We start from the raw sequence: 27,442 nt of genomic DNA on the forward strand, positions 1-27,442 counted from the left end.
TAGTAGCAGAATACTAATAAGCTGCATTAGGCCAAAACATCCAGTTAGTTTTCCACCCTTTGCAAAAAAATTCCACGCAGTTGCCGAAGTTATGAGTGGTCATTATCCCACTTTAATGTTTTGTCCAGAATGGGATGGGTGTGGGAATTTAGTGACCCGAATGTTGCCTTCCATGACTCTGTGCTGATAATGAATGTAGGTGACTGGGAAATAGTCTCTAAAAAATACTAGCCTTTTACAGTAATTCTTGTTCGTGTATCAGGATAGAGGTTTCGGTTTGGCCTGTAGTTGTCGTTTATGGTATGTCCGTTTCTCTGTGCACACGGATTCAAACACACACACACACACACACACACACACACAAACACACACACTTTTGCCTACATATGCGTCATCAGTGACTGTAGTCTAAGGTTCTTATCTGTAGCCTGCCTTGGAATTATTAGCAAATCATTGTTTGGTGTTATGTGTTTCATTGATTTACCAACATTCATCATGCATCTCAAATGTTAAATAATGTGCTACCCAGCAGAAATACAAAAATTAGTAAAACACGGGTTTTCAAATAGTCTATGATGTGTTTGGAGACAGACATGTAAATAGATTGAACTCAATATAAGCTTTGTAACAATTTGAATCAGGTGCATATAAATGAAACCCCAAATAATAGTGGCTTAAACACATACAGGATTTGTTCTCTCATAAGAAAACAAGTCAAGATGTCATCAGTTCAAGTGTGGTTCACAAACCAGGCTCTCTTTCTTTCAGTTCTGTCATCCTTACTGCAAGGCTTCCATTCTCAAGACTGTCTCGTTTTTCAAGATGCCTACTGGAGCCAACAGGAAAGAAGGCAGGCAAGGGGGCAGAAGGGGGCCTTTCCCAGCTAAGTCAGCCTCTCTTAAGTAGGCTTCCCACAAGTCCCACATGTCACTTTCACTTTTATTTTACTAATTACAACTTGGTCATATGGCCAATATAAAATGTATTCTTTTAACAGGATATATTGCCAACCCAAATAAAATTGGGGTTCTCATACTGAGAAAAATCAGAGAAGGTGGATATTGGATGGTGACCTGCAATCTCTGCCACATGGAGGTCTGAACAAAAAGGCTGAGAAGGCACATAGCAATGAAGCAATTAACTCTGGAATCAGAAAAGAGCTTTTTCTTGAGGAGGAGACACTTAATTTGGGATTTGAAGGATGAATAGGAGTTTACCAAATAAGGAACTGGGAAAGAGTATTCTAGGCAGAAATAATAGTATGTGCAAAGCACAAAGGGATCTGGCATTATACCTACCATTTCTGTATTCCTATTTATTTTTCTCTCTGTTATTAATAATAAGTCTTAAAGTAACAGTTTAATTTTTAATTAATCTAACAGTTATTCAACATCAACAGATTAAGAAATGTCAGGAATGATTATCCTGATATAACTGCAAACAATTTTCCACTTGGAACAAAATAAGAACATTTTATCTGATGATGAAGTACTCCGCATTTTAAAAATAATTGAGTTAGAATATTTTGGCATCTTAAAGAGGAACTGATACAGAGAAAAGAAAAAAAAAAAAACAATTGTGTCAGGGAGATATTTGTCTTTTAAACTCTGCAGTTAAACAAAGCCCAGTTAGAAATGACTTGGTTTATATCCTAGGGTCCAGAAACCCACACTGAGAGTGCTAAGTTGGGGGTCTGGCCAAGTTAGCCTTCAAGTATGTCACCTTCTATTTAGCTATTCATAACATGACTGTTACTTTGGATCTGTGAAGCTGAATTGTTCTTGTCTTAAAATGGTTTTGGAACCTTAAGAAATCTTTAGAATTATAGAGAGATTTTCATGATTATCTCCTTTGGCTCCTTTGGAGTCATCAGAGTCCATTAAAAATTTTCCAGAGAAACTTAAATCCTTTGAGAAACCTAAAATTCCTGTAATTTAAGGAGTAATTTTAGTTTGGTTTGAGATGCCTGAGAGTGTAAATTCCCACTGCCCATCTTACCCTTCACATAGCTGAGGATCTTGTAAGATTAAGCCCATCTCTTTTCAATCCCAAATGGCAACAGTACAGTCAATAATTCTTTGAGGGCTGCCTCATGCTTTCTCAAAGGATTCAACCCTGCTAAGACAATCAGATGATTTAGTCTTCTGACCTTTTTTTTATTTTTGCCAGCTTTTGTTGCTTCCTCTCTAATTAGCCATGTGTAGGCATTTCTAAAGGTGGAAAACCTCACATCAACACATCCCCTTCCGTTGTTAACTCTGACTACTCATTCATATCTTAACTCAAAGGACTCTCTCTTGGAAAAGTCATCTCTGGCCTCTAACCAAACCAAATTCTCCATATTTTATGCTGCCAGAGTACCATGTTATCTCTGTGTTATAACTTTTATCATGATTATCATTTTACGTTTATTGTGTGGGATGATTGAGTAATATCTGCCTCCATCACTATGTAAGTCTCATGAGGGTAAGCCCATACGTGCTTAAATTCACCATCAAATTTTGCTCCTAGCACAGTGCCTAGCCCACAGCAGGTCCTCAAGAAATGCTGCTTTGATGAGCAAATGGATTGTTTTTGTAAATAAGGTACTTCTGTATTCCCATTTCACACTGTATTCAGAATATGAGTGAATACAGACTTGATCAGCTCATGTATGGGCCCATCTACAGATAAGAACTTTGAAAATAATTTTACTGAAGTTGCATAGAAGCACACCAAAGAAGTCTTGAGCCAGCACATGTTTGGCTCTGCATGGGTGAAACTCAGTTGAATTCTGGAGTGGCCTCACTGCAGCCTCTGAACAGACTGAGGTGAACTGCTGCCTGACCACAGTGAACCCACAGGGATGGAGCAACTGGCCTTTGCTGTAGAACTCAGCGCCATGTTTTCCTGACATTTTTGCATTTCAAAAATGTGCAATTGTTGAAGGAATTGTTGCTTTGTCATCTATTTAAAAAGGTGTTTGCTTTTAATGAAAAAATACATGTTGCCACATTTCTTAAATAGAGTATAGACATAACACAATGCTAAATAATTGTATTTTTAAACCTTTGCCTAAACATCTGTTTGCAATTATTAATAAAAGGTACAAAAAGGAAAATCAAGCCTCAAAGAAAGGGCATATTAACAACCAGATTTTTGAAAGGCAAATTGAATTGTGGGGACTTTGTGGAGATAAGCTCCTTCAATTGTCACTCACTTTATTTCATCAAAGACAATAATTGGTAGTGGAATACATCTTTTGGTATCAGCTCTAACTAGAACTCTAAGATGTACAACCTGGCATAGTTTGGATTTGAATTTGTTTTTTTTTTTTTTTTTAACTCAAACTTTGGAAAGGAAAGAGTAAACATGCAAATGCGATTGCCCACATATTTTATAAAGACTTAGAAGTTGGCTGCTTATTAGCTGAATGACTAAAAGTATTTAGAAGTTGGCTGCTTATTAGCTAAATGACTAAATGACCTCAGGCAAGATTTGTGATCTCAACTATAAAATGGGGATATCTTACGTGCTTGTTCTTGAGAGTTAGTGAGGTATTTGTATCGTGCCTGGTACAGGACAGGACTTGGCAAATAGCAGGGTCTCAGTGTTGGTCACCTCTGCTGCTCTCAGGCCAACCCCCTGCTTTCTCTGCACACGCACACACTAAGCTAGTTTCTGTTAGCAGATTGTGTTTCTCTTTGTTTAGCTGAAGTGCTAGCTAAAAAATGTAGGATTTTCGTTATTATCCAGCAAATATTTATTGACAGCCCAGAATTTACCAAGCATAGTTCTAGTTGCTTGGAATAAATCCATGAACCCAACATACAAATCCCCTGCCCTTATGAAGCTTACCTTCTAAGGAACATAGGCAACCTGGAGATTATTCATAAAATGTTTCCTGCTACCATTACCTCCTGGTTATGTTGTTCAACATTTGGGTGAGTCATAATTGTTGTCATTGGGAATTATTTTTTAATTAAGTTCTTGTAATGTCAGAAATTCAGGATCTTCTTCTCTCCCTCACCCTGTCCCCATCCTTCCCTACCTTCCTCTTCTGTCTGATTCTCTTTCTCCTACCCTTCTTTCTGTTTATATATTAGAATGGTAAAAGCATCTTTACCCATGCTACGTGTTTTCTTCCTCAGCTTGGTCAAATTCCAGCTGAATTCAGTCTCCTTCGTGGGAAGCCTGTTTTATGCCCCTCGGTGATGAAGGGAGGGTAATTTGGTGGTGATTGCCTCCATCGGTGAACCCCTCCATTGGTTGGTGCCAGTTGAATTACACATCTCTCTTTCTCATTAGATTGTCGGCTGTGATCACCAGCTGGGAAGCGCCACCAAGGAAGACAACTGTGGGATCTGCAACGGAGATGGGTCTACATGCCGGCTGGTCCGAGGGCAATATAAATCCCAGCTCTCCGCAACCAAATGTAAGACACTGCCGAGCTGGGGCAAGCTTAAGTCTTATCGATCTGTTGTCCTCCCCTAGCTTATCTCTGGCTCCCCCTGCAGCCAGGAAATGACACCTCCACCAAAATGAAGACATCTGAAAATGTGGAAAGCTTCATGTTCCTGTTTTGTGGAGTAGCTTAGGCGGGATATGTCGGGTCACCGACTACAACCTGAGGTGGAAAGCTTTCCTTCTGAGGCACAGCAGGAGTGAGCTAGACGTGGGTCTAGAGCCACTCTCCCTACAAACTTGAGCTTTGCCGCCAGCATGAGGACAAAGTGCATCCCAGCTGCCACCTCCTGTGTAGTCTGTTGTGCCTGTGGAATATAGAAGGGAGATGGGGGAGATTGGTACAAATTCACTCCTATCACTGTGAAATTACATGGTCTTCCTTTACAAAGTAGCCTTTGGTCAGTGCTGATACAGGTTCTTTCAATTAATATTGGGCAGTGGTTATGTGAAGCCCTTTATTGACCTTTGTGTCCTAATCTCTCTATACCAGCAAATAAATGTACGCTTGGTCGACATGTATATGCTGGGTACTTCACATGATCATCTCAGGTAATCTTTATAATAACCTCAAGAGCAAGGGACTCTTAATCGCCATGTTATGGAGGAGATAACTGAGGCTTAGCCAGGTTGCGTGACTTTCGTAGAGTCACAGAATTGTAAATTAATATAGCCAAGATGTGAACCCAGAGTCTGACTCCAGAGCCTAAGCACTTCTCTGTTCCTCTGGACTGTCTCACAGCCCTGCTGACTGACTGACTGTCTCTGTGCTGGGACATTTGTAATGTGCATAGATGGATCAAGGCAAGGTGCGTCAGATGTCTGCCACTTGGGTCCTGCTAGGGTGAATGCTATAAATTCTCGTAATACCTAAGCCAACGATAGAGTCACACATTAATCCAGGTCATTTTATAATACATTGTCCTCTGCAACAATCACCGTTGTAGGCATTACAGTAGATATAGATATAAATAAGACAGCCCTTGTACTCAAGGACATGCATTTTTAAAATTATTTTGACCTTGCTAGGCATATTGTCCCCAATTTTGCCATTATTCTGATCCTTCAATACATCCTTGGATTAAGAACCTCTGTTCACATCTCCCTTGGTTTGGGAAATGAGAATAAATATCTTTACTGAGTGTGGTTATGTTCTCTTTACTTGTCAACTAGATGGAGGAAAACAATTGATGTATGGTGGGTTTGTGGCTTTAAATGGACTTGGTAGGTGGAGAAGAAAGGCAGGTGCAGTTATTCTGGTGTGCACTGGAGAACTATTCTGGGGAGTCATGAAAAGGTGGCTTACCAAAAGCACGAGGCTCCGGGGGAGAAGAGGGGCAGGAAGAAATACTAAGACTTTAAACACGTGAGAAGTTGGAGGTGCCAGCTTAAGGACTGACTCCCCTGGAGGCCGTGAACAATGTGATTCTGCAAAAAATAGAAAATAAAAATTTTAAAAGACTGGCAGATACAATGAAGGATGAGGTAACTTAGACATTGATATAGTACATTCAGGTGAGATTTTTCTTTGGTCATGTGTGTTGGTAGCTTCTTCTATGAGATGAAAAATTAAGTTAGAAGATGAAAACCAGAAATGGATAGAAGCGTGATTCTTTTGGAAATTTCTGAAATCGTAGTTAGGTATTTGAAAAAAGTTTCATTTAAAGGGTCACTCTTATAGAACTCTTTAAGGAATGTGAGGAGAGTTCACATCCTTCTAATTATTTGTCACGTAATTGAGTCAGTGCTTATTATCTAGAAATCTATGAATTACTGTTAGGCACAGAAGGACATGCCATGCATGTGTGCAGTAACTGCTGCATAGCAGTATCTCAGAATGTGTTTTTAATGGTGGAGATTCTTCTTTATTCTCATGCCCCTACCTTCCTGTTCTCACGGAGTAGCTGGAACACTCTGCTCAGATGGACATTCCTGCTACCCTTTTGTTAGGAAATGTCAGTGACCTCTGGGGCCCAAATCACTGGAACAAAGGTGGAGAAGCTCTGAAGGAACAAACTGAAGCAAATTGAGAGTCATTTGTCATCTCCAGGTCTGAAAATAAATACCTCAGTGAAAATTGCTCTATTCAAAACCAACAGTGGATAAATTATATAATATACAACCTGATGATTGCACATAATGACAAAATGCAATTGACTCATTTACCTGAGCACTGATGAGACCTCATGACAAAATGATTTATATCAATAAAGCCCAGCATGTGCACGCACCTCCCTACAATCTATAGCAGATGCTGAGCAAACCACCTCACTTAGGTTCTCTCCACCCTGGAAGAATATTCCACCTTATATTTACAGACTGCAAGGCAATCCATTGGCAGGAAGATTGGGCTGCTCTGTGCATCCCCTGTGTACTGGCCAGGTGAGCAGTTCTCCACCCCTGGAGGAGTTTTGCCAGGTCTCTCCCCTATGTTCTGCCAAAAGGAACCGTAAGCCAGCCACATGCTCATTTCAAACTCCTAGCATTTGGATTCCCCACATTGAACTCATTTTCTTTCTGAACTTATATCCAAGTTTTTTTTTTTTTTTCTTTTGTTATCAAGCCTCAGGGGAACAAAGAAAAAAGAGGAGAGTGGAGAAAGACCATGGGAGAAAGTGCCAGAAGAAAAAGGAGAAGTAGTAGAAAGTTATCAAATGGCTGCTATTTGCTGGTGAATAAAAAAGAAACCATCTTTGACATAAAACACATTATAATTGCTCCATACAAAACAGATAATGGAAACAGAGCAAGATCAAGGCATTCTTTCCCACTTTTTAAAGGAAGAGACTGTCTACTAATAGCATTGTCTTTGCATTTCTCCAAGTCATTTCTTCTTGACTCCTCCAGCCCAACAAAAAAATAGAATCAATTTTAGCTGACATTACCTTGCTTTTGATTCTTGTAATTTAAAGACTCATTTTCTCACAAGGTGTATTGAGTTGTACTGTACTACGTATTTTCCAAGTGTATTCAGAATAAACTTAGGCCTAGAGCCAGCCTATTTGCTATCAGTTTGATATCTCCAGTTTTGCAGACCTCTCATATGTGTCTGTATAAACTAATTTATATCAAGATAAAATGAAGGTCCTAATGCTTAAAGCTGTGCTTCTCAGAATGCTGCTTATGCTATGGGTAAACATTTTCCTGGACTATTATTCTGGCTCAAAAATTTTTGAGGTAATGTATGTTTATAATAAAACACAGGTCTCTCCATTATAAAGTGCAACATACATATGAGTTTTTTAAAGAAAACACAAAACGTTAAAGAAATTTCCACCTTGCACCTGGCTGCTGCGGGCTATCCTCACAAGCCACTCGAGAATGTATATTAATTCGTTCAACAGCAAATATTTATTGGGCACCTGCTGTTTGCTGAAGAACTGTTCTAAGCACTGAAAACACAGCAAAGAACAAAACAAAAATCCATGTTTCTCATGGGACTTACATACTCGTGTGAGGGACAGACAGATAAACAGACAAAGAACTAAATGAAATGTATATATGTCATACGGTGATAGGAGCCATGGAAAAAAGAAAGCAGGAAAGGAGAACAGAGATGGGGATGGGCTGCCGCCAAGGGTGTTGAAGGGGAATTGCAGTTTCAAGCATGTTAGTAAGGAAAGGATTCACTGAAAAGATGGCATTTGAGCAAGGATCTGATGAAGGTGAGAAGACGGCACCATGCAGAAGTCAGAGGGTAGAGATTTCCAGGCACAGGGAAAAGCAAGGGCAAAGGTCCTGAGGTGTTAGCATTTGTGACATATTTTGTGACGAGCAAAGAAGCCAGTCTGATGAACGTGAAGTGAGTTTCAGAAAGACTGGAGGGAATAATGAAGGCAGGAAGGTGGTGAGGTGGGGTGGAGAATGGCACAGGTATTTAGGGTCTTGTAAGGACTTTGGATCTTATAAGAAGTTGCTGGAAGATTTTGAGCAGAAAAATGATCTCGTTTGATTTTCTTTTTTAAATGACACTCTATCTACTGTGTTGAGAATAAACTGCTGTGGGGCCATCCGTGGACATGGGAACAGCAGTTAGGAAGCTAGAACCGTAAGCCAGGCCAGGAGCGATGATGGCCTGGACTGGACCAGGAGCTGTAGAAGGATGAGAAGTGATCTAATTCTGGAGCTATTGTATTTCCTTGAATCTAAGACATCATTGATTGAAAAATGCACTGTTATTTTATGTCATGAAGAAAGAAAAAAAATAGCTGACATTGAAACTAAGAAACCATGACACAATACTTTCTGATCACTTAAGGTTTTTACTTCATAGTTCTTAAAAAATCCTTTAGATTTAGACATATTTTTATTATACATTACTCTGTGCATATACAAAAGGAAAATAAAACTCAAACAAATTGATAAATAAAACCAAAATAAAACTTTTTTTTCAAAATTCAACTCTTTGATCATCTTTGGCTCAGTTTCTATACATCATCAGGAGCCCTGGCGATACAGCATTTTAAAAAGAATCCACAAAATAAATAAAATCCAGAGAAAGGGGAACTCTTACTGTTGATAGGAATGTAAATTAGTACAGCCATTATGGAAAAACAGTATGGAAATTTCTCAAAAAACTACAAATAGAACTACTATATGATCCAGCAATCCCATTACGGAGTATGGGAAATCAACAAATCGAAGGGACACCTGCACTCCCATGTTTATCGCTGCTCTATTCACATTAGTCAGAATTGGAACCTACCTAAATGTCCATCAACAGGCTGCCTCGATAAAGAAAATGTGCTTTATATGCATGATGGAATACTACTCAGCCATAAAAAGGAATGAAATCCTGCCATTTGTGGCAACACAGATGAGCTTGGAGGAAATTATCTTAAGTGAAATAAGCCAGGCACAGAAAGAGAAATGCTACATGTTCTCATATGTGGAAGCTAAAAAGGTCGATCTCATAGAAGTAGAGAGTAGAGTAGTGGTTACTAGAGATTGGTCAATGGATATAAAATTGTAGCCAGATAGGAAGAATAATTTCTAGTGTTCTATAGCACTGTAGGGAGACTACAGCTAACAACAATATACTGTATAATTTCAAATAGCTAGTGGAGAGGATTTTGGATGTTCCCAACACAAAGAAATGGATACTAATTACCCTGAAAGAGTCATTGCACACTGTATACATGTACCAATAGTGCATTGTACCCTATAAATATACACAATTGTCATGTATCAATTAAGGAACAAATTTTAAAAATTCATTTGTACTGGGCCCTTTTTTTTTTAAAAAAAAAAAAACCATCTTAATCAGGTCTAATTGGCATACAATGAACTTCATATTTAAAGTACCCAGTTTGGTACATTTTTACATATGCATACACCTGTCAACCATCACCATGGTCAAGATCATGAATATATTCATCATCCCAAAAGTTTCTTTGTGTCCCTTGTAATCCTTCCCTCTTCCTTCCTCCTGCCACTGTCCCCTGGCAACCGCTGCCACTATTGATTAAATTGCATTTTCTTGAGTTTTATATAAATGGAATTATACAGTATATACTCTTTTCTCTCTGGCTTCTTTCATTCAGCATAATTATTTTGAAATTCATTAATGTGGTAGCATGTATCAACAGTTCATTTTATTTTATTGCTGGGTAGTAACTCCATTGTATGGAGATACCATAGCTTGTTTATCAGTTCATCTGTTGATAGACATTGGGGTGGTTTCCACTTTGGGGTTATTACAAATAAAATTGCTATAAATACAATGTACATGTTTTTGTATGGAAATCCACTTTCATGTCTCTTAGGTAAATTCCTGGAAGTAGAATGACTGAATCATATAGTAGGTATATATTTAACATTTTAAGAAACAGCCAGACGGTTTTCCAGAGTGGCTCACCATTTTGCATTTCCACCAGTGATGCATGAGAGTTTCACTTGCTCCACATTCTTGTCATCACTTGATGTTGTCAGTATTTTTAATTTTAGCTGTTCTGATTGGTATATGGTAGTATCTCATAATTGTTTTAATTTGTGTTTTCCTAATGGCTAATGATGTTGAACATCTTTTCATGTTGCATATTAGTTTGCAATTGCTGCTGTAACAAATTACCACAAACAGTGACTTAAAGCAACAAGCAACACAAATTTATTATTTTATAGTTCTGGAGGGTCAGAAGTCTGAAATGGGTTTTACTGGGCTAAAATCAAGGTGTTAGCAGGGCTGTGTTCCTTCTGAAAGCACTAGGGGAAAATGCACTTTCCTCCTATTTTGATTTTCCAGCTTCTGGAGGCTATATTCATTTCTTGGAGTCTTCAAAGCACTGACTCTAACCTCCTCTTCTGCTTCCCTCTTCTATTTTAAAAAACTTACATAATTACATTGAGCCCACTCAGATAATCCAGGATAATCTCTTTATTTAAAGGTCAGCTGATTAGCAATCTTAATTCCATCAGCAGCCTTAATTACCCCTAGTCATGTTACAAACATATTCATAGGTTCAAGAACATCTTTGGCAGAGGGGAGGTGCATGTAACTCTACCTGCCACACACGCACTGTCTTCCTCTTTGGTATAGTGTCAGTTCCAGTCTTTCACTCATTTTAAAAATGGGTGGTTTGGCTTCCTACTGTTGAGTTTTGAGAGTTCTTTATATATTCTAGGTTTTTTATTGGATATGTGATTTGAAAATATTTTCTCTGTTAGTAGCATTTTTTTTTTTAATTGCTTAACCTTATCTTTCACAAAGCAAAGGCTTTTAATTTAGGTAACAACCAAGTTATTTTTTTTCCTTTAATGAACTGTGCATTTAATGTCATGTCTAAGAACTTGCCTAATCCCAGGTCATAAAGCTTTTCTGCTCTTTTTTTGTGAAAGTGTCATAGTTCAACATTTTTACCTTTAGATCAATAACCTATTTGAATTTTTGTATAAGGTACACAGTTTATATCGAAGTTGATTTTTTTGTATTTGCATGCTAAATGCTTCTTCTAGCACCATTTGTTGAGAAGACAACCTTTTATCTCTTGAATTGTCTTTAAACCTTTGTCAAAAATCCATTGCTATTTCTGTGTAGATCTATTTCTGGACTCTCCATTCTGATATATGTGTCTACCTCTTTACCAGTACCACGTTGTCTTGGTTACTATAGCTTTAAAGTAAGTCTTAAAATGAGGTAGTATGATTCCTCCAACTTTGTTTTTGTTTTTAAACTTATTTGGGCTATTCTATTCTGGGGTGGAGTTTTTTGTCTTTTTTTTTTCTTTCAATATAAATTTTCCTATCTGCTTGTTCATATCTACAAAAAATCTTGTTTATATTTTGACTAGAATGATGTTAATTCTACAGATTGATTCGGGGAAGGGGATTGACACCTTTACTATGTTAAGTTGTTCGCCCTATGAGGACTACGTCTCTCCGTTTATTCAGGTCTTTGATATCTTTCATCAGCCTTTATTAGTTTTCAGCATACAGATCCTGTATATTTAGTTAGACTTATACCTGTTGTCATTTTTTTTAAGCTATTACAAATGGCATTGTATTCTTTAATTCTGTTTTCATTTGCATATTTCTGGTTTCTAGAAACATGGCTAATTTTTGCATGTTGGCCATATGTTACACAAACTTGCTAAACTCACTGAATAGTTCTAAGAGTTTTCTGGTAGATTACTGGGATTTTCTGCATAAACAATCCTGTTGTTTACAAATAAGGATGATTTTGTTTTTTCCTTGTCGATTTGGAAGCCATTTATTTTATTTTATTTATTTTTTTCTGGCCTTATTGTACTGGCTAGGACATCCAATACAATAGTGAATAGGCGTGGTGAGAATAGACATCCTTATCTCATTCCCAGTCTTAGGAAAGCATTCAGTTTCTCACTATTGAGTTGTACTGACATTAGCTGTAGGTATTTTGTAAATGCCATTTATCAGATTGAGAAGTTCCCTTATTTTCCTAGTTTGCAGAGATTTATTATCATGAATGAATGTTGGATTTTATCAAATTCCTTTCTGCCTCAAGTGATACACTCATATAGTTTTTCTTCTTTAAACTTTTATGGTGATGGATTACATTAATTGTTTTTCAAATATAGAACTAATCTTGTATTCCTGAGATAAACTCTACTTGGTCACGGTGTATTATTCTTTGTATAGATTGCGGGTTTGATTTGTCAATATTTTGTTGAGGGTTTTTACAGCTATGTTCATGAGAGATACTGGTCTGTAGTATTCGTTTTTTGTACTGTCTTTGTCTGGTTTTGATCTCATCCTAATGCTGGCCTCATATAATGAGTTGAAAAGTGATCCCTCCTCTTCATTTTTCTGGAAGAGATTGTATAGAATTTATATTATTTCTCCTTTAAAAGATTGTTAGAATTCACCAGTGAAACTTTCTGGGCCTGGAGATTTATTTTTCAATACTTAACTTTTTGAACATATGGAATATGGTTATAGTAACTGTTTAATGTTCTTTCTATGTTTTGATGGATTGATTTTTTTTTTTTTTTTTACTTCAGTATGGGATGTATTTTTTGGTTTCTTTGAATGACTGGTAATTTTTGACTGGATGCCAGACATTGCAAATTTTACTTTATCAAGTACTAGATATTTTTGTATTCCTATAAATATTCTTGAGCTTTGTTCTGGGAGCAGTTAAGTTGCTTAAGTCAGTTTAATCCTTTTGGGTCTTAAAATTTGGTAGGTGGGGCCAAAGCCATGTTTAGTGCAGAGCTGATTGTGCCCTTCTACGGAAGCCTTCTGAGTACTCAGTGTTCCATGAATTATGAAGTTTTCCAGGCTGGCTGGTGGGATAAGATACTATTCTCAGCCCTGTATGATTGCCCTATGCTCTTCTCTATAATTCTTTCATGTGGTTCTTTCTCCAGCCTCAGGCAGTTCCCTCCCATTCATGTACTGATCAGTATGCTGTTGGATTCTTAAAGGGGACCTTCTTAGGTCTCCAGAGTTCCCTCTCTGTATAGCTCTCTCCTTTCTGGTATTTAATCCTACAAATTCTAACTGCTTTGGTCTTCTCAGACTCTTACTTTTGTCTCCTTAACTCAGGAAATCTACGGAGCTGTAGAAGAATTTCCACTTCCAAAGCCACATCCCAGAAACTCTTTCATGCCAGTAAGCTAGGGCAGTTTTATGTCTTACCTCATTTGCTTCCTGACTCTCAGGAATTGCTACCCTTCTTACCTGATGTCCAGTGTCTTAGAAACCATAGTTTCATATAATTTTGTCTGAATTTTTGGTTGTTTTAGGCAGGATGTTAAATCTGGTCCTGTCATCTTGGCCAGAAGCAGAAGTCTTGGTACTGGGTTCTTAATTCAGCTTTGCGGTTACGTAGAGCTAGCCAGCTTTTGACTCCCTCTATGAGAATGTTGTTAAGTGCCTTTGATTCCTCATCTCCCTACAACTTCCTCCACCGTTTGATTTCACAGGGTTGAATGAGTTTGTTCCACCATTGTCTTGGAATTTTCTTCCAAGGTGCTGACACCCATTTTGCAAGTTTGATACTGGCTGTTTTGATGTTAGCACCTGTGCAGGCAAAGATACTGCCTGGGTGAGAAAGAACAGAAGACACCATTAATTGTGAGATGCATTCTGATTTCATATATGTTAAGATATGAAAAGTTGTTTCTGTTAAAATCAATGAAGTAGGGTATTTTGACGATAGGACTTTCTAACTGATTAAATATAAAGTCAAGGATGGCTCCAAAGATTTTGGCCTAGGAAACTGAAAAGATGAAATTCCCCAACTGGGATGGGGAAGGAATCTTGTTTGGCCTGTCCAATATACGTCCTCCATTATGCAATTACTGATAAATTGGGGGGAAAAAATTAAAAGGCTGAAATGCTCAGCTTCTCCTTATTTTATTGGATTTATTTTAAACATAATAAAATTAGCTTGAAGTTTTAAAATTTACCATTAAAACCTCCTCAAGATTGGCAGATTATTTTTATATGTAGCCAATTATATTAAAAATGGGTCTTTCATTTTAAAAAATAAAATTAAATTAAACATTAGCCCTATAGACTTAGAGAGAAGAATTTTTAAAAACATGAATTTATCAACAGATCTAAAAATAAGATATCAGAATAGGAAATCCTGTGTTTTAAAAATATTATCATTGTAATCTTTCACTGATATGGCAGTGAATCACATATAACATCCACATATGACAAGATTTTAAAATGAATATAAAATGTTCTATATAGAAAGATGTGAAATGTACAAGGAAGGGTGCTTCAAAAAATTTGTGGAAAAATGTGATTGAGAGGTAATACAAATCTTCCCATAAACTTTTTGAAGATTCATCATTGTTTTAGTCCATTTTGTGTTGCTATAACAGAACTACCTGAGACTGGGTAATTTATAAGGAAAAGAGGTTTATTTGGCTTACGATTCTGGGACAGCTGCATCTGGCATGGGCCTCAGGCTGCTTCTACTCATGGCAGAAAAACAACAGGCAGCTGGCGGGTACAAGCAGATCACATGGCGAGAGGAAGCAAGAGAGAGAGAGAAGGTGCCAGGGTCTTTTTAAGCAAAGAGCTCTCGCGAGGAACTAATATAGCGAGGACTCACTCATTAATCCCCCCTCCTCCAGGGAGAGCATTAATCCATTCATGAGGGATGCGCCCCCATGACTCAATCACTTTCCAACCCTGCCACACTGGGGATCAAATTTCCGCATGAGTTTTGGAGGGGACAACACATCCAAACTCCATCAATCATACATATAGATGTAGATTTTTTTTTTTTGAAGGAAAACTTTTAGGTACAATCCTGAGAAACAGTTTTCTTGAGAAAGGTTATTTGCAACCCACGTATGTGAAATGACAGAATTTATGATTTCCATGGAAAGTTTGTCTATTTAAGTGAGAAAGATGTTATCTTTATCTGATCTCTGAAGCAGGTCTCTTAGAATTGTTAATTAGGAACCTAGAAATATGTCCTGAAGACTAGCATCATGGTTCCATCAACAAAACCAGTACAGCTTAGGTGAGATGCACTTTATCATAGAACAATGTGCCTTTATAGGAAAGGGCACCCAGAGGAAGGTGTGGCACGGTGGGAGAAGATATGGCCACCTGCCTCACCACCACACCAACAGCATTAATCACTGTGGAGGCAGGTCTTGCGACCAGATTGCTCACACATTCTGGGAGATCTTAAACACCTCTCTGTACACAACACTGTGGTAGATGCCAAGTAGAAGAATCCCCCAGCCTGTCTCAAATCATTGAGAATTTATCAGCAAATAAGACAATTATTAATACATATATATATACAATTCAAAGTGTGGCTTTTTATCAATGTGCAGAAAATTAAAATTTTAATTATTGTTTTTTCCCATTTTGTTTTTTGTCAAATTAAAAGCACCATTTCCTAGAGTATCTTCTGAGATATATTAGCTGATGTTAACAGCAGACACCGTACATAAGAAAAAGTTTCCCTGGATAACCACAATGGGTACATGCTGGGTTAACTCGAGTAAAATGGGTTTCTTTGCTTTGGGGATTTCTACGAGTGGGATTTAGTGTGTAGTATGTGTCCACATGTTTTATCCTGAAAAAGGGACCGTCTTGTGAGGCTGATGCTTTGTCTTTTTTGTCACTGAATTGTAGTAGCTAGCATGGAGCCTGACACTAAGAGACATCAAAAAATATTTGTGGAATACAGTGATGAATTTACTGATCGCCTAATGCCCTGCCAGGGGGCCATCAGCCCTTCACAGGCTGTGACACTTCCTACCCTGTGCCCTTTGCACAAGCCTGAGTTGCTCTGTATTTCTCTTTGACTAGGCATGTGCAGAGGGCATCAGAAGGTATTCTACTTTTGCCTGGTCTGCTGCCTCCACCTACCATCTTCCCCCAATGACTTCCTAGGTTCCTCCTGGCTCTTATTTGGGCAGCATACAAATGTCACCGCATCAGCTAAAAGCTAGGGTTAATGTCCCAGCGTGTGGAATGTGAGTCACTTCTCAGCAGAACAAGAAGGAAGCGGCCTGAGCTATGTGGCTCAGAAGCCTGCCGCCAAGCATTGCAGGGCCAAACAGAAAGCGTCCCCTTTCCTTGCCCTTTATTTGACCTGTGGATAAACAAAGACTTTCTATTTCTAGAAATCCCATTGTTTTAACTGCTTTGAGTTTTTTTTTTTTTTTTTTGCAAACTTAAAAATTCATGTCTTTTTGCAAGGCATTTAAAGCTCTGTGGGCCCAGTCTTACTGTTTTTTTGTTCCTTTTCTATATTCCTCTTACATGTTTGGTTCTCCTATGCCACACCCTCTTAGCTATCGGAAATTCAGCCTTTTCTTCAACAGCGTATGATTTTAAAAAACAGCTATAAGATTGAAATGTGAGTAGAATATTCGGCTTTGAAGAGAACTTGATAAATAAAAGCTCTTCGGGGGAGGAATTGAGAGCAGATGATTCTCTTTCCTCATTCAGCAGGTGATGTGCTGGGGGTCTTGGAGTGTTTAAAAACACAATAACAATAGTCTTTCAGTCACTGTCCTTAAGGAGATTTGGAATAGAGGGAGGAAAATAATATTTACAGAATTCCTACTGTGTTTTAGGCCGTGCATCTATAAATCTATATCCATATTTATATTTATATCTGTTCACAACAACATTATGAATTGTTTTCCCTATTTTACAAACAGGGAAAATGAGGATAAGAGAAGTTGGGTAACTTCTGAGATTCATTTATTTAAACTAATTTCTCCCAAAGATAGGATAATAATGTTAAGGTTCAGAGAAATTGGGTAGCTTTGGGGATTCTTTTATTTAAATTCTTCCAATGCCAGGATGATAATATATAATATTGGAAAGATATGTCTAAACAAAGAATCCCACAGAGATTCTCAATATGTTGGTGAGTTTAAAAACCTGCCTTTCTCATGTTTGCAAACTACGCATCCAACAAAGGATTAATATCCATAATATACAAGGAACTCAAACAACTTAACAGTAAAAAACCAAATAACCAAATTAAAAATTGGGCAAAGGAGCTGAATAGGCATTTCTCAAAGGAAAATATACAAATGACCACAGACACAGGAAAAAATGCTCAACATCACTCAGCATCAGGGAAATGAAAATAAAAACCATGTTGAGATACCATCTCACCCCAATCGGACTGGCTATTATCAAAAAGAGAATAACAAATGCTGGAGAGGATATGTAGAAAGGGGACCCCTTCTACACTGTTGGGGGGACTGTAAATTGGTGCAGCCATTATGGAAAACAGTATGGAGTTTCCTCAAACAACTACAGGTAGAACTGCCATACGATCCAGCAATCCCACTGCTGGGTGTATACCCAAAGGAATGGAAATCATCATGTCAAAGGGACACCTGCACTCCCATGTTTATTGCAGCACTATTTACAATAGCCAAGAGTTGGAACCAACCGAAATGACCATTATCAGATGACTGGATAAGGAAAATGTAGTATATTTACACAATAGAATACTATTCTACCATAAAAAGGAATGAAATATTGCCATTCACAGCAACATGGATGAACTTAGAGAAAATCATGCTAATTGAAATAAGCCCGGCACAGAAAGAGAAATACCGCATGTCCTCATTCATAAGTGCGAGCTAAAAAATAAACAAATAAAAAAATAAAGAAAGAAAAATACAGCAATCACAATAATTCCTTGAACTTTCAAAAGGAGAGGACAGAACTGAGGTTACCAGAAGTGGGAAGTGTGGCGGGGTAAGGAAAGAATTGGTAAAGGGCTACAAAAAATGATTACATTGTGTAATGTTGAATATACTAATTATCCTGATTTGAGCATTACATATTGCACGCAGATATTGATATTCAGCACTGTACCCCACAGATATGTACAGTCAACGGTGTTACAATAAAAATAAATAAATAAAAATAAAAAATTAATAAAAACCTGCCTTTCTCTTCTCTTCTGGAGTGCTTTCCTGTCTATTTAACCTTGGACTACTCATTATACTTCTCAGAGGTTTCCTTTATCATCAAAATCCTCTTTTCCTATGTCACAAGTTTTGAATGAAGGAGTAGGTAGTGTAATTTAGATGAAAATAAAATCTGCAGTGCCATATAAATATAAGGTATTGTTGTCACAAATGGAGTCCTGAATAAAAATGCCTGTGACGTATTTGAGGTGCATGTAATATACCTCTAATTTTTTTAAAATGTCTGCTTCTAGTGAATTTAAGCTCAATTGGCAAGTAGGGTGAAAAGTAATCCATTGTAAAATGATCTGTGATTCAGCCACATTTTGAAAAATATTTCAAAACAGAGGGTGTGTGCATGGAGAAGCATTAATAACCATTTATGGGGCACTCACTTATACAGTATTAGGTGTAGATAGTGTGAAGGATATTCAAGAACTGGAAGGCATGATTTCTGCCCTTGAAGGGTTTAAAGCACACAAAAAATATGTTTTCCCCTCTTTTTATCTGTCCTACTCATCCAAGATACACTGCCAGAGATAAGTACAGATTTTGATATAATAAATTCATCCTTTGAGCATTAGAATTTATTTTTATTTTTATTTTTCAATTCAACCCAAGTGCTCTAATCCAGAGAAATTTGATGGTATAAGACCAGATTATAAAATAAAAAATGATACCAGCCAGCCACCAAAGAGTAAGTAAATAAATAAATAAATAATTTTTAAAAATGAGAACAACTTAAAAAAATAAAATCAAAATGAAAACTTGCAAATCCATTTTCAATATATCAAGATTCATATTTTTTTACAAAGTCCAAATTCCCTATTGAGTTTACTAGAGACTAGCTTCTTTGGCTTATTTTATTTTGAGGTAAACAGAAACTTTTATTCCCAAATATTGGCTTTCACATTTCAAATATTTAAAAAAAAAAAAACACTGTCATTTTTTGAGGTATGTACGTCAATGCCTTTATATGGAGGCAGTCAATACTTTTGTGTCAAATGATGTGCTTTTAAGACTTTGCTTCTTTTCTCTGTAGTGGATGACACTGTGGTTGCTGTTCCCTATGGAAGCAGACATGTTCGCCTTGTCTTGAAAGGACCTGATCACTTGTGTAAGTAAACTAGGTTGTTTTTCTTTGGGGATAGGGAATTTTAGTTGCTATTTATTTCGTGTTCCTGGAAGAGAGTAATACGAATCTGTCTCCTCTATGATAGCATGATATTTTGAGTGCTTCTGTCTATCTTTTGGCTGCCTGCTGAGATGGCATAAACCTCTGTGGTCATTATCTCTAACCACAGTGGCGGTGGTTCATGGAGTAAGCACATGTTTATGCTTTTGTGACTGTTGTATATCATTCTCTCTCTTCCTCCTCTCCACCTAGTCTCAATCTTTTTCTTGCCTCGCCTCTCTCTTTTATCCCTTCCTTCCAGCCCTCTCTCTCTTTCCTCCATTCTTCCTCTTTTTCTTCCCAGTCTCATGTTCCATTACTTCATTCATCCAGAGGAACATAAAAACGCCAACAACCTTAACACGGTGGCATTGAAAGAAAAACATCATGGTATAATTAAGCATCCCATGTATTCAAGATGATTCAGGACCCTCATATCTTAAAGATCGTGTTGGGATTCAGGACTAAAGTGGAATTACAACTCCAAAGATCCAGTGGTAACATGGGCCCTGCAGGGTTTGTGCAACAATTGATCTTCAGTCATGCCGAGACAACAATACACAGCCACGTCTTATTTATTACTCTATTAGCACTGTTTACATGTAGACCTGTAAATTACAAGCAGAATTTTATAGGCTCTAAGTAAAAAAGACCATAGGAAAGGATATATGCGAACATTTTCTGTCTCATTGAAATGCTTCACTTCAGATGGTCCTTTGAGCATGTCTGATCTCCTTCACTCTGTTCCCCAGTTCCCACAAAGCCATCTGTCATCTTCTGCTCTGTCTCCCCACCCACACACATGCCTGTGAAGCTAATTTAGGTAGCAAGCATCATTTTTTGGCAATTGGATTATGAATGAAATCATTCTAGAAAGACAAACAAGAGGAAGGCAGGTTGGAGCCTGTAAAAGTTGATATAACCTACTGTAGTCTTTCTAAAAATAAAAATAAAAACATTTCATGGAAGAACTGGGATTGAAGGGTCATATGAAGTAAAGGAATAAGTAAAGTACAGTTCTGGAAAAAATAAAAAATGCTAGTAAGTCACCTTACATGGATCCAAGTTCTTTTCTAATGCTGAACAACCCCTTAAAATATAGTGCTCATGTGTCAAAAGATAATATGTGTGTGTGCACTAATAATATTCAAACAATTCATTTTTCCCTTTGAGAACTGAACAGAGCTAACTGCTGGTGTAACAACTCACTGAAAAACAGCATTTTGGTGAACAGTGACAGAGACTTAAGTGAAACGTTCAGGCCAAGTTCATCACCAAGTGGGGGACTGACTCCTCATTGCAGAAGAAAGAATCCACAGAAATAGATTTAAGGGGAAATTTTATTTTTATTTCTATATTAGTCTCCCAGATTTCCTAATTATGTGATTACTGAGAAGCTGAAGAATTGGCCTTGTTTGGTTTAACTGTCCCAAGGATTTGATGAAGAGCAAAATGGAAACTGCTTTTTCTTCCCACCAAACATACTGTTGGTAGCAAATGTATAGCTAAGAATTTTTTTTTTAATTCTGCTTTTTGTATTTGGAATATAATTCAGCAAAATGAATATGGTAGTAAACAATGCCCTGTTTCTCCTACAGCTCTTTTGCCCTTCGCTCCCAGAAGCTGGTACAATATGGAACCAACTTTAAATATTTAGGGCCAAACCAGAACAAGACTGGGCAATCTGGTCCAGACCCCACTTATTTTTAATCAGAAATACCTTGAGAAGGACAGCTAGAACACATCTTGACAAAATTGAATCAGATGCTCAGATCCGGTGTAGACCTCCAGTTTTCTAAGACCAAGTTAATTCAGTTCTGGAGATATTTGTACAACTACATGTAAGGCAGCTTAAGGGATGAAAGCTGGAGGAAGGAAATTCAGTGCTGTTGCTTTTCCCTGATGACAACCATGACTTCCCCACTCCAATATTCCCTACATGCCCTATGGTCTTCTGTGGGGTCCTCTCCGTACTGGGGAAAGGGAGTAAACCCACCTACTCGAGAAGAAAGGTGCCACGTACTTCATCTGAGAGTCACTGGGCACTTAATTGAACATGAGAATTTTCTACCTGTTGGTATTCCTCATAGTAGAGCACCAGAAGTAGATCACATCTAGAGTAATATAATGCAAATACTTTAGGTATGTTAGTACCTCCAGAGACCTTAGACTTGTTTTTAACCCAGAACATCAATCTGTAAAATATATGAGTGGAGCCATTCTGATTGAAGCTGAGTTGGGAGACCCATAGTCCCACCCAAGTACTCTAACTTTATGCTGAAGAATCGCTGCCAAAACCATGGGTTTTGGAAACCAGTAGCCTTAGTTCATCTGTCTTGTTTCATGCAGCAGATATACCCTAAATCACCTCTCAATCACATGACAGCTTAGTCTTCTCTGAAACACACGACAATTACCGTCATCTCCAGCATGCTCTGATTTCCTACAAGAAGATACTTCATAGGCTTTGTCATTGGCCAAAATCGGTTTTGAATGCTCCACAAATCAAGTTCTTTCTGTCTTAAGCACTTATGAAATACCATGTATGTGTATTAAATTGAATTAAGTATCAAAAAGGATTTTTAAAATAGAACTAAAAAGGATGGCCCCTGTCCTTAAGTCACTATAATTTCTTCATTTTGAGCAATAGCACATATGCAGTAAGTTTATACTGGAAAATATAAACAAACAAGTTAATGCGTGAATATAAAGTCACAGAGGTACTGAGGCAACTCAGAGATGCACCTTGTATCTTACAGAGCAGAAGAAAACTGGAAGGTATCATATCCTAGGCTGAGGGTCAACGAGACTGAAATCAGTAAGACATGTATGGGAGACGGTTTAGTCAAAGGAATAGGGTTGTAGTAAAATGGGGTAGCCAAATGAAGTCACCTGGAGAGTCAAAGATTTTTTGACAAGGAACCTCGAAAACCAAGCTAATGAGTTTTGGAATAATTTCATTTGCAGCATAAACTCCTATGTGATCCAACAGTGATCACATTTATATACATTTTGTTTATATCACAATTTCAATTTTGTCAGCCATATGAAGAATGATGATCTTCCTTACTTAGCTCTAAACATTGTTACATGAAGTGTGCTTGCATGTGATCTGTGGTAGCCCTAGGAACATCTTTCTCTCCTCTTCATGTGTTTGATTATGTAGATCTGGAAACCAAAACCCTCCAGGGGGCTAAAGGTGAAAACAGTCTCAGCTCTACAGGCACCTTTCTTGTGGACAATTCTAGTGTGGACTTTCAGAAATTCCCAGACAAAGAGATACTGAGAATGGCTGGACCACTCACAGCAGATTTCATTGTCAAGGTGAGCCCATTCAGGTACCTTATTTTAAAGCCACCTCCAAACTGATATTATTTATAATCTCCTGAGGAGAGAGAGAGACTTCAGGTTTTAACATATATTTGTAAAGTCTGTTCATTATCCAGGAAATATTTAATTTGAGGGTATTAAGCTAGCTGCATCCTGGACTTCACAAGAACATATGATATTTTTAAGGTCATAAGAAAATATTTATATATATATATATCCATATATTTTTATAAATAGGTATATATAGATATATAGATATATGACCCCAGTAAGAAGCCAAACGTATCATTAGAAGCCAACATATCATTAGTTGGTGGATATAAATTGTTTTTAAAACAATTAAGGTATAGTCATTGACTCATATAGGATATACTCAGTAAAGAAGAAATACAAACTGATGATCCGTAGACTTGGTCAACTAATCATGCTGCCAATGGCAAGTTCTATTTGCTCTTATACTAGCAACAAGACTAAGACTAAGTTGTTTCCTTCCTTCAGAGCTTCCCTGCTTTTCAAGGTAATACAAAACACATTGCTGGAAGCAACATGCACATTCTGTTGGAAAAATGCACACACTGGAAGAACATTTGGGAATCACAATAAAATAAAACATATTTTTTTCCTTCAGTAGGTCAGGAGGACCTGAAGAATTTCAGCTGTAAAGCTGTAAAACCTGTAATGTGTCCAAGGCTCCATAAATTTTTCATCATGGGACCTGGAGCCAGAGGACATTTGATTTAAGCTAAGGCTTGATGACCCCATGGCAGCTGGAAGGAAGAATGCATATAGGAAAATGTGATAGGCAGTGAGGTTGGATGGAAAAAGGGTTCCAGAATACTATCCTCTGTCTCTATCTGCATGGTAGCTCTTTTTAATACAGTCCCAATGCCAGCCACATGAATGTGAAAAAGAAGCTACAAACCATCAGAGATAGCTCACAATAAATATGATGCTGTGATTAGTTAAATAATTTCTTTTGAATAAGCAAATCCAGTAAAGAAATGAGAGATGTCTTTATTCTATGAAGCCCTTAGAGTACTGCTGAATAGAACATTTTTTCTATAGTAATTTCCCTAGTGGCCTTGCAAGAGTTAATACACATACTGAATATATAGAATTGGATTAAAGTACATATTATTATTCACATTCACATAGCTCACAGCATTGTCAAATGCATTTCATCGATCGAGTTACCTTCTGCACATCACCACTTGATATCCCTTAGGCACAATGAGCTCAGTATATCCAAAACTGAGCTTGTCTAGCCCCAGAAACCTACTTTATCTTTTTTATTTCCTATCTGATAGATTAATACAGTATCTACCCAGGTGAGTCAGAAACCTCTGATTCACCCTGATTTCCCCTTCTCCTATACACCCCTAGCCAGACATTAACATTTATCAGTTCTGCCTGCATACCATCTCCCAAGATGATGATTCTTCTCCATCCTTGCTGCCACTGTGTTAGTTTAGACCTTTGCATTTTCTTATCTGAACTAATATCATAGACTCTGAATTAGTCTTCCAGCCTCTGATCCATTGTCTATGTTGCCTTCAGAGTGAGTTTTCTAAAACCATAACTACCCCCTTTATAAGCCTGCACAGCCCCTCACCTCCACTCATTGTTTTGGGGCTAAAACTCAAATCCATAGTATAGCATTTGCTACGCTTGATAATCTGAATTTGTCTACATTTCCAACCTCACCTTTGACTTTTCACCTCCTGTTTCAGCCAATTGAATGACTCACAGATCCCCTAATACCTTACACTCTCATAATTCATTACCTTTGTATAATGCTGTATACTCTACCTGGAATGCTCTTGTCTTTTCTGCTTCCATTCTCTTCACTAACTCCTATTTTTAATTCAGGATTTCCTCCCTCCGGAATCCTTGTGTGACTCCATATCAAATTCCTGTTTACATTACATCTCTCCACTCTATGTTACTTGAGGGAAGAGAGTGAATTTTATTTTCTTCATATCTCCATTAGAACGACCCCATAAGCATAAGCACTGAGAAGTGCTACATGAATAAAGAATTTTTACTACACAGCAAATGTTTAAGGAGAGTAGATGGTGACATGTCTATTTTACTAAAGAGGCAACTTCGCTTCAGGAAAGTTGAGTGACTTACCTAAGTTCACACTGACAGTAAGCCAGGACTGAAAGTCACATCTCTTTACTCCTGGCCCAGAACTTTTCTCAGTATTCTGTGTTGCTCCTAAGAGTATATTAGTTTTCTTCTTACATTTTATTAGAAAACATTGGGAATCAAATAAATGTAAAATTATCCTAAGATAGATTATGTAATAAAGTCAATTTAATGAATGACCAACAGGCACATGAAAAAATGCTCAACATCACTCAGCATCCGGGAAATGCAAATCAAGACCACTTTGAGATACCCTCTCACTCCAGTCAGGATGGCTAATATCCAAAAGACTGAGAATGATAGGTGCTGACGAGATTGTGGAGAAAAAGGAACTCTCATACACTGTTGGTGGGACTGCAAAATGATGCATCCTTTATGGAAAATAGTATGGATGTTCCTCAAACAATTACAGATAGATCTAGCATATGACCCAGCTATTCCACTGCTGGGAATATACCCAGAGGAATGGAAATCATCATACTGAAGAGATACCTGTACTCCCATATTTATTGCCACACTATTTAGAATTGCCGAGAGTTGGAACCACCCCAAATGTCCATCATCAGATGAGTGGATAAGGAAACTGTGGTATATCTACACAATGGAATACTCTGCAATAAAAAAGGATGAAATACTACCATTTGCAACAACATGGATGGACTTAGAGAAAATTATATTAAGTGGAACAAGTCAGGCACAGAAAGAGAAATACCACATGTTCTCACTTATTTGTGGGAGCTAAAAATAAATAAATAATAAACACACAAATAAATAGAGGGGAGAAGACACAACAATCACAACAATTCTTTGAAGTTGTTAAGACAAGTGAACAGATATGATGTAGGGGGGAGGGGAGAGAAGGAGGAGGGAAGAGAAATGGATAAAGGGACACAAAAATCAACTACAATGTATATTGAGAAATTAAAATTTAAAAAAATTTTTAAAAATAAATTAAATAAATTAAAAAATAAAAGTCAATTTGCTCAATCTTGAAAATGAGCCAGATAATTTAAGAACCTAGAGGGGAAAAAAAGAAGAAAATTACCTTTTTTCCAGTGATTTTTAATGAAGCAACTATTTCTTTCCTAATTTTCCCCCAGGGAAATAGCTTAAAATAAAAGATTAGCATTTAATTATATATCATTTTCCATGATTTAGGTGTTAAAAATTATACATATAATATGTAATTTAGCTATTAACATCATTCAAAGAGTAGTTTCATTTGCTATATATATGTGTATACATAGCATATATATGTGTGTGTGTGTATAAAATCATCTTTATACATTTAAAAGGCAATGTATCAAAGTCTCAAACCAATTTCACATTGATAAACTTCATTAGATACACTGACATCCTTCTTCATAGTCAGCAAAACAGCGTCGTCGCTGAGAAAGGGCAATTACCCTGAGTGATCTAGTGGGGCAAAGTCAGGCAATTCAGGAAGTGGAATAAATCAGACGTACAGCAGGAGCTGAGTGCAGTGCTTAGACACATCCAGAGTGTTGAATTCTTCCCTGAGAGCTGTGCAACAGCTATTTGAAGGTGAAAAAAAGGCATGGCAGAATTTTATTTTTGAGATGTGGACATCTCAAAAGTACTGCAAAATTCTCTGATAGAAATCAGTTCTATACTTTTATTTTTTATTAATTATTTTTAATTGACAAATAAAAATTATATACATTTATGGTATACATGATGTTTTGATATATGTATACATTGTGGAATAACTAAATCAAGCTAATTAAAATATGCATTCCCTCATATGCTTATTTTTTTGTGATGAGAGCACTTAAAATCTATTACTTAGCTATTTTCAAGAGTACAATACATTGTTATTAACTATAATCTCCATGTCGTACAATAGATCTTTTGAATTTATTCCTCCTATCTAACTGAATTTTTGTATCTTTGACTAATATCTCTTCAACTACCCCACCCCCCAGCCCCTGGTAACTTCCATTTTACTCTCTGTTTTCTATGACTTCAACTTTCTTAGATTCCACATATAAATGAGATCATGTGGTATTTGTCTTTCTCTGCCTGGCTTATTTCGCTAAACACAATGTCCTCCAGGTTCATCCATGTTGTCATAAATGACTGGACTTCTCTCTCTTTTTAAGGCTGAATAGGATTCTGTTGTGTATATATATGACATCTTAATTATCCATTTATCTGTTGGTGGACACTTAGGTTGATTCCAGCTCTTAGCTATTGTGAATAATGCTGCTGTGAGCATGGGTGCACAAATATCTCCTTGAGACCCTGCTTTCGATTCTTTTAAATATATATATATCCAGAAGAAGGATTGCTGGATCATATGGTAGTTCTATTTTTAATTTTTTGAGGAACCTACATACTATTTTCCATAATGGCTGTACCAATTTACATTCCCACCAACAATGTACAAGGATTCCCTTTTCTCTACCTCTTTGCCTATACT

The 27,442-nt window shown here is 37.2% G+C and overlaps 1 protein-coding gene across 1 annotated transcript in view; it reads left to right on the forward strand.

Annotated features, from left to right (window-relative positions):
* Positions 1-27,442, forward strand: part of ADAMTSL1 (ADAMTS like 1) — a 434,771-nt gene that overhangs the window by 163,217 nt on the left and 244,112 nt on the right. The window contains exons 5-7 of the mRNA XM_063080424.1: positions 4,288-4,414; positions 19,387-19,461; positions 22,685-22,842. Coding sequence (XP_062936494.1) covers positions 4,288-4,414; positions 19,387-19,461; positions 22,685-22,842 — 360 coding nt within the window. The remainder of the gene's footprint in view (positions 1-4,287; positions 4,415-19,386; positions 19,462-22,684; positions 22,843-27,442) is intronic.

The sequence above is a fragment of the Cynocephalus volans genome, chromosome 16 (genome assembly GCF_027409185.1).
Source record: "Cynocephalus volans isolate mCynVol1 chromosome 16, mCynVol1.pri, whole genome shotgun sequence".
In the NCBI taxonomy this organism is placed as follows: domain Eukaryota; kingdom Metazoa; phylum Chordata; class Mammalia; order Dermoptera; family Cynocephalidae; genus Cynocephalus; species Cynocephalus volans.